Source organism: Bos javanicus, chromosome 19, assembly GCF_032452875.1.
Source record: "Bos javanicus breed banteng chromosome 19, ARS-OSU_banteng_1.0, whole genome shotgun sequence".
NCBI lineage: Eukaryota > Metazoa > Chordata > Mammalia > Artiodactyla > Bovidae > Bos > Bos javanicus.
This window is the reverse complement of record NC_083886.1, coordinates 42375840-42389565: the sequence shown is the minus strand read 5'-3', so window position 1 is coordinate 42389565 and position 13726 is coordinate 42375840. Positions and strand designations below refer to the sequence as shown.

Here is a 13726-nt window from a genome sequence, read left to right as displayed (position 1 = left end):
ACTCATTCACTGAAGTAGAAAGCAGCCATGAACAATAGATAAGAAAATAAGCATGACTACCTTCTAATAAAACTTTAGTTATAGACACTGAAATTTGAATGGCCAATAATTTTGACATGTCAAAAAGTATTTGTCCCTCTCTGGACTTTTTTTCAACCATTTAAACATAAAAAACCATTCTTAGCTCATGGACTGTACAGAAACATATGGTGGGCCAGATTTAACCCACGTGCAGCTCTTCTAGAACTTAAAATTTCATGAGGTTGATGAATACATTTTTCTATCTTTCTCGATCAAAGTGTATGATAGAGATTCCCAACAAATTTTAAACTCTGCAAAGGAAGAACAGCTCTCATATTTCTCAAATTTGTGATTGATTCTAATGAGAAGCTTTAATGAGGGCAGCAATTCTACCAAACAACCCAACAGTTATATGGGAGTTCAAAGAAGGGGCAAAAAGGATATTTATAAAACCTTGAGCCAAAGGTCACTAAATGAAGCAAATAGTAGAAATTGATGGGGAAATAATTTCCCAGTGCTACAATGTATGGGCTTCCCAGATGGCTCAGGGGTAAAGACTCTGCCTGCCAATGCAGGAGATGCAGAAGACACAGGTTCAATCCCTGGATGGGGAGCTCCTCTGGAGGAGGAAATGGCAACTCGCTCCAGTATTCTTGTCTGGAAAATTCCATGGACAAAGGAGACTGGCGGGCAACAGTTCATGGGGTCACAAAGAGTCAGACATGACTAAGCAACTGAGCATGCACAGCACAATGTATAGGGCCAGCTGCATAACTTGCAGGGCTCAGTGCAAAATGAAAATGTAGGGTCCTATGTTCAAAAATCAGCAGAAAAAGTGTCACTAAAGGCACTAAAATAAGTGTTTTTTCCTTCTGCATTCATACGCTTGACGTCATAGTTTTGGAGTAGGATTTTTTGGCCATTTAATGTCATTAGGTGTGGTAAGTCACTCAGTCATGTCCGGCTCTTTGTGATCCTATGGACTGTAGCCCGCCAGGCTCCCTTGTCCATGGGATTTTCCAGGCAAGAATACTGGAGTGGATTGCATGCCCTCCTCCAGGGGATCTTCCCAACCCAGGGATTGAACCTGCATCTCTTAAGTGTCCTGCATTAGCAGGCAGGTTCTTTACCACTAGCACAACCTGAGAAGCAATGTCAGCATCAGATCAGATCAGATCAGTCGCTCAGTCGTGTCCCACTCTTTGCGACCCCATGAATCGCAGCATACCAGGCCTCCCTGTCCATCACCAACTCCTGGAGTTCACTCAGACTCACGTCCATCGAGTCAGCGATTCCATCCAGCCATCTCATCCTCTGGCGTCCCCTTTTCCTCCTGCCCCCAACCCCTCCCAGCATCAGAGTCTTTTCCAATGAGTCAACTCTTCGCATCAGGTGGCCAAAGTACTGGAGTTTCAGCTTTAGCATCATTCATTCCAAAGAAGTCCCAGGGCTGATCTCCTTCAGAATGGACAGGCTGGATCTCCTTGCAGTCCAAGGGACTCTCAAGAGTCTTCTCCAACACCACAGTTCAAAAGCATCAATTCTTTGGCGCTCAGACTTCTTCACAGTCCAACTCTCACATCCATACATTAGCACAGGAAAAACCATAGCCTTGACTAGACGAACCTTTGTTGGCATCATAAGTACATAAAAATTAAAAATTTAAGCTACTGGCATGAATTTTACAGTTTCATATTGTGCAATGCCAGTTTTAAATCCAAATACAAGAACATTCAGTCAATGAAATTACACAATTCTTTCTTTTTTTTTTTTTTGCTGATCCCCCCCACAGGACATGGGGGAATCTCAGTTCCCTAACCAGGGATGGAACCCATGGCCACTGCAGTGGAAGCATAAGTCTCAGCCTCAAGACCACCAGGGAAGTCCACAACTCATATATTGTAGCTCATACATGCATATGCATTTTATTCTTATCAAAACAGTGGGAACACTGCATCAAACAAACTCAACTATTTTTTAAATTTCACTTTATAGGCTCACATTCTACCAACACTCTTCACCACTGGCTTTCTGATAAGTAAGACACGACAGAAAAGGACACAGGGTCACCTTATCTTTCTATTTCACTGTTTTCAGGAAGTAGTTGGCTAATACAGGAATGTAATAGAAGTACATGATAGGGTTCCTTGATCATCCATGTATCTTAGAACACCACTGCCTCTGTCTACATTTAAGGCAAGTTCCATTTAAGTGGGAAACCTGGCCTCTTGGGGTTGTTAGAGACTCTGATTACTTGCTTATAGACATATCATACTTACCTTGTACACACCACCAGGGAAATTTGTTCAATGCATTCTTGTATTGGAACCCCATTCTCTGGATCCTAAGCTTTCCTGTTTTTTGTTCATTTTTCCCTCTAATGACTTCCTGACAAAGTTCAAGAGAGATAAATTTTTTGACTTATTATGTCTGAAAATATTTTTATTCCATCCTCACTCATGATTAATTGTCAAAGTAGAGAATTTTAGGTTTAATATCATTTTCAGTTAGAATTTTGAAGGCTTTCTTCATTGGAATCATGGCTTCCAGGACTGTTTAGAAGTCCCGAACCATTCTGATTTCCTCATCTTTGGATACATGTTGTTTTTCTTCCATGGTTCTCTGAAATAGTCTGTGCACGTGCCTGACCGTAATTCTTTTTCATTTATTATTCATAGTTCTTGGTGGTCTCTTTCCATTTAGAAACTTGGTTCTTTATAAAATAGTTTCTTCATTCTTTCTCCCTTCTCTGTTTCAGGAAGGCCTCCTTAAGACTGTTCTTCTTAGACCAAGCATTTCATTTTCTAATCTTTTCGTTTATCTTTTTGTTCTACTGTTGGGGAGATTTTTAAAAGTTTATTTTCCAACCAATCTGTTGACATTTGGTTGTGGGAGTTAGCTTTTAATCCCAAGATCTCTTTCTTTTGCTCTCTAGTTCAACTTTGATGATATTCTATTCATATTTCAAATATGCAGTATTTTGTTACTTCTAAGGATATTAATTGTAATTATTTTCTTTTTAAATTTTTTCTTCAGCTTCTTTGATTATCTGTTTCAAGAGTGCTATTTTTTGCTTCTTTCTTTGAATCTTTGTCTTTCACATTGTGGTGTTTTTCAGTGTAAAGTGATCTTTGAAATTCTGTTCATTTTCAAGAGGAAAGCCTTAAGTATTTGAAAGTTCTGTGTGTACGTGTGTGTATTTCATTCCAGGGCGGTTGTCAGGTGAGTTTCTTTTATGGGAAACACTCAAATACCTGTATCTTGAGTTCTTTTCTCTAGGATTTTTCAGCTTCCCTAGAGAAGGCCCCAGTAACCAGAGTTGGCTACATAATTTGCAGGGCCTAATGCAAAATGAAAATGTCGTATTCCTTGCTCAAATTCAGGAAGAAGTTCAGCTAGAAGTACTAAAGCATCAATAGTTTTCTTTAAAAACATTTCATTACTTATATAGTAGAGGTAATAATGATACATGTTTAATAGCAGAAACTTACAAGTCAAAAAAACATTTTTGATGTCCTAATTTTATGTAATACAATAAATTAATGCTTTATTAAAGTGATTTCTTGATTGATCAGCATGTTTTTGTGGCTTGCTTTTCTGAAAATTCACTTATTAGCTCATGAAAATTTATATTTTTATCAACTTCATTTTCAATCTATATAATTGAAAGAAATGTCAGTAGTTCTTGGCAAATGCAAGATCTCTCAAGATCTTAAATAATCTCAAATGGAGAAAACAGCATGGAGCAAAGAATAAAATGGAGGAGAGGGAAAGGAGGAGTAAAATAAAAGAATGGACAAGTCAGGCAGGTAGAAGAAGAGTCTGAAATGTCAAGAGAAGAAGCTTCAGCTAGCCTATGGTTGATGGATTTAAACTGAAAGAGAGTAGAGGAAGGAAAGAAATACTCATTGACTACCTATCATTGACAAGCATAGTTGCATAACATATTTAGCTACCATTCAGTAGTCTCTGAATAATACAAGTAATGGCTCCATCTTAGTAATGAAAAACGAAGGCTCAAGAAGAATGAACTTTGCATTAGTACCACAGTTAGAAAAAATGGCAGAACTGATATGTGAATGCTGACATATCTGACTCAACAGCCCAAGTTCTTTCAATTACATGAATGGTGTGGTACTTCAGGACTGGTACCTTGGCCTCCTGACCATGATGGAAAGAAAAAAGACTTGAAACCAAAATTCCAATTAAGGTTCTAATAACTGATCTGAAAGAAAATGATAGTGACAAAGACAAGGAAAAGAGAAAAATTCTTCAAGAGAAACTGCAGAAGTAGATTCAATAGTACCTAGTGAATTACTGGAGACAGCTGGTATAAAATGAGAGCAATTATAATTTTTCTTAATAATCATGAGATGACTCAGGGTAATTCTACCAACAAATAACAGAGAAGGATGCCAAAGAACAAAGTGTGATGACAAGGTGACTGAGTTGAAAGTCATGATAGAACGTCCAAGTAGGAATGTCTGATGGGCATAGTAAGGAATGTGTCCAGAATGGTGAAGAAGCCATTAGAGAATATGAAACCATTCACATAGAGCCAAAGCTGCAAGAAGGGATGAGATCACTGAGGGAGAGAGGGTAGGGAAAAAAAAGTGCGAGTATAAAACTGTAAAGAATGACACATTTTAGACCATTCTTTCAGAATCTATGAGTGGAAGAAAGAAAAGGAGCAGAGATGTAGCTACATTCTTGAAAGCAATCGTTTAGGACTCAGTTAAGACTCAGGTGGTCAGCATCAAATGTGTCCAAGAGGGTATAGGAGAAGAAATATGAAAAATGATGACTGGATTTGAGATGTAGGGTAATTAGTAATTTTTGTGGGATAAGTTTCAGTAAAATGACGAGATTAAAATTTAGGGGTGAGTAGAAAGTGAAAAGTGGAAGAAACGAATGCAGAAAATTTTTCTAGAAATAATGAAAGGAAGAAACGTAAAAATACAAGAAATCCTGAAATAGAACAGGAATATCAGGTCATAGTCTAGTCCCTTCATTTTACAGATGAAGGAACTGAGGCCCATAGAGGTTAACCAGTACTGTTAGTCTCCACATACCCACTCCTCCCAATCTCTCCCCCCACATTCCCCCACAGCTTCCCCTATTATTAACATCTTGCATTAAGTGAGGAGCACTGGTAACAACTGATGGACCAATACTGACATATTATTATTAACTAAGTCCATTATTATTAACTATGCTAAAGCCTTTGACTGTGTGGATCACAATAAACTGTGGAAAATTCTGAAAGAGATGGGAATACCAGACCACCTGATCTGCCTCTTGAGAAATCTGTATGCAGGTCAAGAAGCAACAGTTAGAACTGGACATGGAACAACAGACTGGTTCCAAATAGGAAAAGGAGTACGTCAAGGCTGTCTATTGTCACCCTGCTTATTTAACTTATATGCAGGGTACATCATGAGAAACGCTGGACTGGAAGAAACACAAGCTGGAATCAAGATTGCCGGGAGAAATATCAATAAACTCAGATATGCAGATGACACCACCCTTATGGCAGAAAGTGAAGAGGAGCTATAAAGCCTCTTGATGAAAGTGAAAGAGGAGAGTGAAAAAGTTGGCTTAAAGCTCAACACTCAGAAAATGAAGATCATGGCATCTGTTCCCATCACTTCATGGCAAATAGATGGGGAAACAGTGGAAACAGTGTCAGACTTTATTTTTGGGGGCTCCAAAATCACTACAGATGGTGACTGCAGCCATGAAATTAAGACACTCCTTGGAAGGAAATTTATGACGAACCTAGATAGCATATTCAAAAGCAAAGACATTACTTTGCCAACAAAGGTCTGTCTAGTCAATGCTATGGTTTTTCCTGTGGTCATGTATGGATGTGAGAGTTGGACTGTGAAGAAGACTGAGTGCTGAAGAATTGATGCTTTTGAACTGTGGTGTTGGAGAAGACTCTTGAGAGTCCCTCGGACTGCAAGGAGATCCAACCAGTCCATTCTGAAGGAGATCAGCCCTGGGATTTCTTTGGAAGGAATGATGCTAAAGCTGAAACTCCAGTACTTTGGCCACCTCATGTGAAGAGTTGACTCATTGGAAAAGACTCTGATGCTGGGAGGGGTTGGGGGCAGGAGGAAAAGGGGACGCCAGAGGATGAGATGGCTGGATGGCATCACTGACTCGATGGACGTGAGTCTCAGTGAACTCCGGGAGTTGGTGATGGGCAGGGAGGCCTGGCGTGCAGCGATTCATGGGGTCGCAAAGAGTGGGACACGACTGAGCGACTGAACTGAACTGAAGTCCATTTCATTAAGGTTCGTTCTTTGTGTTGTACATTCTATGGGTTTTGACGCACGTATAATGACATGTATCCACCAACATAATACCATATAGAACAGTTTCACTGCCCTAAAAATGCCAATACTGTTATTTAACCTGGTTAGAAAAGAGCTTAGACAGAAAACCAATAAAGATGTAACTCAGGAGGGATAAGAATCAAGAGAAGACTATCTGTCTTCAAAGAAAAGCCCATTTAATTCCTTAATTTTCATTTGTACCTGGCCTTCTTCCTCTGGTACCATGAACCCACTGGTTCTTGAAATTATTTTTGATCTATCCAAAAGGATCATGATTATCTATAGAAAACCATGACTATGATGGCTCACTTACTAGAGAAAAAGCAAAGTTATTGCTTTGAGCAAGGGAAAAAGAAACTTGTGTGTCACACTATTTTATTCTTATAGGAACTTTATAGTCCTAAGGCCTGGAAGACAGGAAGGATTACTCATGCTAAATTTGAAATGCATCCCTATAATAATCTTGATAATACTCCTCCCTTTCTCATTTTGGAGATAACAAATAACCCCAAGGCAACTATCCACCTACAGAAATGGACACATTAGGGTAAAGGCATTCATTTAAGAAAAAAATACCTAATTATGAATACTTCAGATGAGCTGACAAACAACTTTTTGCTATGGGTAGCAGAGTTCACCAAGAAACACCCTGATAATGTGTATATAAAGGTACACGAAACTGTTTCAGTAGGACATTTGCCATCAGAGCTTACCTCCAGGAACAAGCAGGGCAGTCTAGACACCATGAGCGTGCGCTTTTCTTCTGCATCCAGACGCCTTGGCTCCTGCGGAGGAGCTGGCTCTGTGCGGCTCTCCGGTGGGGGAGCCGGCTTTGGGGTCGGCAGCACAGGCAGTGTGCCAGGCTTTGGAAGCAGCTTCACCTGCGCCTTTGGAGGCAGCTCCTCTGCAGGAAGCTACAGCGGGGGGCTGGGCGGAGGAAGTGCTTCCTGCACGGCCTTCACTGGAAATGAACATGGCCTCCTCTCTGGCAATGAGAAGGTGACCATGCAGAACCTCAACGACCGCCTGGCCTCCTACCTGGACAACGTGCGTGCCCTGGAGGAGGCCAACGCCGACTTGGAGCTGAAGATCAAGGGCTGGTATGAGAAATTTGGGCCTGGTTCCTGCCGTGGTCTTGATCACGATTATAGCAGATACTTCACGGTGATTGACGACCTTAGGAACCAGGTAAGAAACACAGTGCCATGAGGTTTAGTACCTGTAAGGGTAATTAGCCACACAGGCACAGATGCCTAAGTGATCACAGCAAGGCTTTGCTCTCAGCTGCTAATTTTTGGTAGTTTATTAATATTAAAACTAATATTTAATATTAATATTAAAATTATTATATTAAAATTCTGGTCTTCAAACTTGGCTTACTCATCATCTGGTATGTGGTATACATGTTTATGCTTTCAGAAATACTAAAATATCAAAAACTGCCCAATGTCTCCAGTTATATATTTACATAGAAAGTTTTCCATAGAAAGTTTTTTTCTTTTTTAATGGGTAAGATAGAGAGTAAAAGAGGCTATACTTAAATTTTCCATTTTCAAGAATCATCTTCTTATTAGAGACAGGATGCCAAAAATATTGCTATAATTTTATAGTTGACTTTATTTCAAGGAAATCTGAATTTTTAAAAATATTTCCTCATTCTTAACTAATTCTCCATTGATCAGATAATTTCTGCAACAACAAGCAATGCCAATATTGTCCTGCAAAATGACAATGCAAGGCTCACAGCTGATGATTTCAGACTAAAGTAAGTGGGGCTGAAAAGAAACCAAAACAGTTGCCTAAGCCTTTCCCTCTTTTATTTAGGCTATTTGAGGTCACCTCCATTCTTTGAGTTTATTTGTTTTAAACCAAATGCGTGTTCGAATGACTCACTGAATTATATATTTTATTGGGGGACTGACACAAATGAATGTCAAAGTCATACAAAAGGGAATTTTGAGTTTTCTCATTCTCTTGTGTCAAAGAAATTTATTTATTTTTATGATTATGAATAATCTACCTGAAGTTTGGAGTATATTTTAACAGTTGGACTCAAAAGCTTAGTTTGAAGGGTGTTTTGTTTTGTTTTATACAGTTTCTGCCTTAACCTTTTTAAATATCCTTTCTACTTTGAGTTTATTCTATTTTATTTGCCATGGCTTGTGGCATGTAAGATAATTAGTTCCTCCACCAGAGATGGGACCCTCTGCAGTGCAAGTGCGGAGTCTTAACCAGGAGACCAGCAGGGAAGTCCCTTAGCTTGAGTTTTATGATGACCTAAAAGGTGATGATGGGGCTTCCCTGGTGGCTCAGAGGGTAAAGAATCTGCCTGCAGTGCAGGAGACCCCAGGTTCAATCCCTGGATTGGGAAGATCCCCTGAAGAAGGGAATGGCTACCTACTCTAGTATTCTTGCCTGGAGAATTCCACGGACAGAGGAGCCTGGAGGGTTACAGTCCACAGGGTGGCAAATAGTGGGACACAACTGAGCGACTTAACACAAAAGGTGATGACTGATGTGATGACACTTTCAAATATTTTTCTAAGGTTTGAAAATGAACAGGCCCTCCATCAGAGCGTGGACGCGGATGTCAGTAGTTTGCGCAGGGTCCTGGACGAACTGACTCTGTGCAGAACGGACTTAGAGATTCAGCTGGAGACACTCACTGAGGAGCTGGCTTACCTCAAGAAGAACCACGAGGAGGTAGGTGGTCTCTCCCCCCTGATTTTACAGCCTGCCTTCCTCCCAATGTTTAAAAATACATTTCAGATGACAAATATAATATCTTGAATTCAAGAAAGAATTTGTTGATTTCTCCATATGGCTTAGATGGTCTGAAATGTTTCTGTTCATCTCCCTCCAAAGAAACCTAACAGAAGTTTCTAACTATATATATGGATCGTGTCTGTCTGGCTCCTTCAGAAATATTCCGATCCCAACATGGTTTCTTTTAGGAGATGAAGGCTCTGCAGTGCGCGGCCGGAGGCAATGTGAACGTGGAAATGAATGCGGCGCCCGGCGTGGACCTCACGGTTCTGCTGAACAACATGCGGGCTGAGTACGAAGCCCTGGCGGAGCAGAACCGCAGGGACGCGGAGGCCTGGTTCAACGAAAAGGTAAAAAGCAAGCTAGGGATGCGCTGACTTGGCACCCGGTGCTGATCCAAGCATCGCTCATAACAAGGCTCATAACGTTTCAGAGCGCTTCGCTGCAGCAGCAGATTTCTGATGATGCTGGCGCCACCACTTCAGCTCGGAATGAACTGACTGAGATGAAACGTAATCTTCAAACCCTGGAGATTGAACTTCAGTCTCTTTTAGCAACAGTAAGTAAAAATGACACCAAAGAGTTGCTTTAGAAGTTGAGGGGGAAAAAATCAGAGTTTTTCCGCCACCTGTTATTGTTAATTTTCATTTTTATCCAGTCATTACTCTGCCTGAAGTAAGATACATTTGCATTTTTCACAGTGGAATATCTTTGGCCTGAAAATTATACCAAGATGCTAATAATTGTGAAATGTTAGAATTAAAAAATACAATGATTTTTTAGGTACTCAAAAAGAAACAGGGGCTAAGTAAGACTCTGCACTCCCAATGCAGGGAGCCCAGGTTCCATCCCTGGTCAAGGGACTAGATCCCACATGCTGCACCTAAAGATCCCACATGTTACAACTAAGACTTGGCATAGCCAAATATATAAATAAAAATAAATAACAAAAAAAGAAGAAAACAGTTTTTACCCTGAGTCTTCTCTCCCACGTCAAAAGATCAAAAATCACTGTTCAGGGAATGCAAAAACACACTTGCACCCATCCTAGTTTCTTTATCTAGCATTCCTTTGGGCCACTTAATTTTAATTGGAATACTCACAGGTTCCCTTTTAAGTGACATAAACAAGCAAAGTAGAGGCATGAAGGCTGCCCATAAAGCTCAACATGCATGACAATAATATTAATAATAACCGTTTTCATTAAGTGTTGCCCAGCACTTTCACCTACATGAGTCCACAATAACCCTGGGGCTTGGGCAGACCAGACTTTATATTTCATGTTATTATTTCCAAGAGAAGAATCAGGTTCAAAGAAGTTAAGCAATTTTCCAAGAGTCCCACAGTCAGATACAAAGGTACCAGAACTTCTCTCCAAATTTTCTAACTCCCAAGTCTATAGTTTTTCTACTATGGCTAGTAAACTTCCAGAAGAGGCTATAAACATATGTAAAATTCTTGCAGGTACAAGAACAAGACACGCTCATTGTCATCCCATGTAAAATTACAGCAAGCACCCATAAAGCCAATGAATCAAACTATTTAAAGCCTAGGAAGACCACTCTTTTCTTGAGATCATTTACTTCCAGAAAATTTATGCAGAGATTACTTTTTTAAAGTTTTTTAAAAATATATTTTTAGCTGCCTTCAGTCTGCATTGCTACACATGGGCTTTCTCTATTCATGGCGAGCAGGGACCACTTTCTGGCTGCAGTGTGTAGGCTCCTCATTACAGCGGTTTCTCTTGTTGCAGAGCATGGGCTCCAGAGTGCAGGCTCTGTAGTTGTGGCACATCCTCTGCACTGTCAGGCAGATTCTTAACCACTGCACCACCAGGGAAATCCCAGGATTACTTATTTAATGTAAGAGCTATAATCCTCATGACACAAAGCTGCCACATGATTAGAAATGAGTTCGCAAAGTGTAGGGGGACTTTAATTCCTGGAAACAGTGGCAAACTGTACCAAAGCACAGGGTAAGTGAGAGGGGACAGATCTTTAGACTGTGTCCTAGGAGAAAACAATTTTTCTAACACTCTTGCGGATATGAATAGCATTTACCACCAACTGTACTATTCTCCAATAGATTAAAAATAGTTTGACATCTAATAAGGGCAACAATTAGTATTAAACAAGAGGAATACGGTTATTATATAAGGATAACTCTCTCAATATCTCTTAAGTGCTTTGCCATATCCTAAAACAGTGACATCAGCTACTAAATTATGTCTCACTGATCCTCAGAAACACTCCCTGGAGTGCTCCTTGACGGAGACGGAGGGCAACTACTGTGCACAGCTGGCCCAGATCCAGGCTCAGATCGGAGCCCTGGAGGAGCAGCTGCACCAGGTCAGGACCGAGACCGAGGGCCAGAAACTGGAATACGAACAGCTCCTGGACATCAAGGTCCACCTAGAAAAAGAAATCGAGACCTACTGCCACCTGATAGATGGAGAGGATGGGTAAGTACTATTTACACTGAAAAAACTATTTTAAGGTTATTAAAGACTTCTTTGAAATCCAAAGTATCTATGATCTAGGTCATGTGTACATAAACTCTTAGTGTTAAGAGTTCAGTTATCTCCCATCTTAAATCAGTTTCTTGCAAAACAGTGTCAAATATTTAATACATACTTTATATTTTTACAGCTCTTGCGCTAAATCAAAAGGCTATGGTGGGCCAGGACATCAGATAAAAGGTAAACAAAAGCTGGGTTGAACATTCAACATTTGTATATGTTTCAAGGAATGAGTTATTTCCCCTTTATGAATTTGATAAATTCTAACAATTCATATCTCATTTTACTTTTTTCCTTTTTAAAAGTGAAGTATAGTTGACTTCCAATGTTGTATTAAGTTCTGCTGTACAGCAAAGTGATTCAATTATATATATATACATATTCTTTTTTAATATTCTTTTCCACTATAGTTTATCATAGATTATTGAATATAATTCTCCATGCTATACAGTAGGAACTTGTTTATCCATTCTGCATTTAAAAGTTTACATATGCCAAGCCCAGCCTCCCAATCCACCCATCCAAACCCCTCCCCCTAGGTGACCACCAGTCTGTTCTCTGTATCCCTGATTCTGTTTCTATTTCACAGAGAGGTTCATTTGTATCATCTTTTAGATTCCACACATAAGTGATATCATATGCATTGTCCTTGTTATTTTGACTTACTTCTTAGTATGATAATCTCTGGTTGTATCCATATTACTGCAGTATATATGTCATTTTAGATCCATCTAAAGCCACCGTGGTGAAAACAATTGTTGAAGAAATAGATCCTCGTGGCAAAGTTCTGTCCTCTAGAGTTCACAGTGTGGAAGAGAAGTCCACCAAAGTCAACAACGTGAAGAGTGAACAGAGGGTGCCTTCCTGAGCCCAAAAGGATGCCCCTAAATCAAAATATCAAATCAAAGCTAGGTTCCTAAATAAGAGCCCTCACTTCTCTGCTTTTCTTCCAATGAACTTTTAAAAACATTTATTTTTAGAGTAGTAACATTTCTTTGACTTTCTCTGTGGTGGTGTTTCAATAAAAGTTCTTCCTGTTGCAAGTCATCTTCACTGGTTCTGGTCAGTCTTTGCATTTTAAATATACCCCCCCCCAACAGAAACTGAATTTGTTTTCAATTTCTTCTCTTTAAGGCAATGGTCTTCACAAGTTAGGTGTTAAGTTTAATAAGCAAAAAACTAGTTGGTGTCTTTTTCACATCTTTGTCAAATTTTAAACCTTCCTTCCTTCAGTAAATACTTGTTGAGCATATACCAACAGTAAGAGTAAAACAGTTAATAAAATCCAATCACTGAGTGCAACACGCTCATAGAAGTAGAAATATAAGGAATTGGACAATCAGAAATAAATGACGTAAAGACTAGAATGACATTAGAAAAGGTCAACAAAACTGAGTTGGTTTTTCTGAAAAGATAAAATTGACAAATCTTTAACTAGACTAACCAAGAAAAAAAGAGAGGACTCAAATAAATAAAAGTATCAGTGAAAAAGGAGACATTACAACAGATGCCTGAAATACAAAGGCTCATAAGAAAACACTAGAGGGACTTCCCTGGTGGTCCAGTGGCTAATACTTCGTGCTTCCAATGCAGAAGGCCTAGGTTCTATCCCTGCTCAAGGATCCCACATGCTTCAACTAAGAGTTTCCATGCTGCAACTAAGACCCAGTGCAGACAAATAAAATAAATATAAAAAAAGAAAATACTAGAATATTTATATACCAACAAAATGGATCATTTACAAGAAACAAATTGTTCAGTTCAGTTCAGTTCAGTCGCTCAGTCGTGTCTGACTCTTTGTGACCCCATGAATCGCAGCACGAAACATATAATTTACCTAGACCGAATCAAGAAGAAATATAAAATTTGAACAGACCAATAGTGAATAAAGAGATTGAATTGGTAATCATAACTTCTCAGCAAAGAAAAGCCCATGACCAGGTGGTTTCCTGGTGAATTCTACCACTTAAAGAAGAATCAATGCCTATCTTTCTTAAACTCTTCCAAAAAATTAAATAAGAGAGAAATTTTATAAACTCATTTTACAAAGCCAGCATTACCCTGATACCAAAGACAAAAA

At 39.4% G+C, this 13726-nt stretch overlaps 1 protein-coding gene across 1 annotated transcript; it reads left to right on the top strand.

Annotated features, from left to right (window-relative positions):
• The first annotated feature begins 7048 nt into the window (after positions 1 to 7048).
• Positions 7049 to 12660, top strand: KRT27 (keratin 27). The gene is made up of 8 exons (XM_061389961.1): positions 7049 to 7550; positions 8045 to 8127; positions 8909 to 9065; positions 9317 to 9478; positions 9562 to 9687; positions 11372 to 11589; positions 11777 to 11826; positions 12372 to 12660. The coding sequence occupies exons 1-8, from the start codon at positions 7107 to 7109 to the stop codon at positions 12512 to 12514; spliced, it is 1383 nt and encodes a 460-aa protein (XP_061245945.1). The 5' UTR covers positions 7049 to 7106; the 3' UTR covers positions 12515 to 12660.
• Positions 12661 to 13726: the final 1066 nt, after the last annotated feature.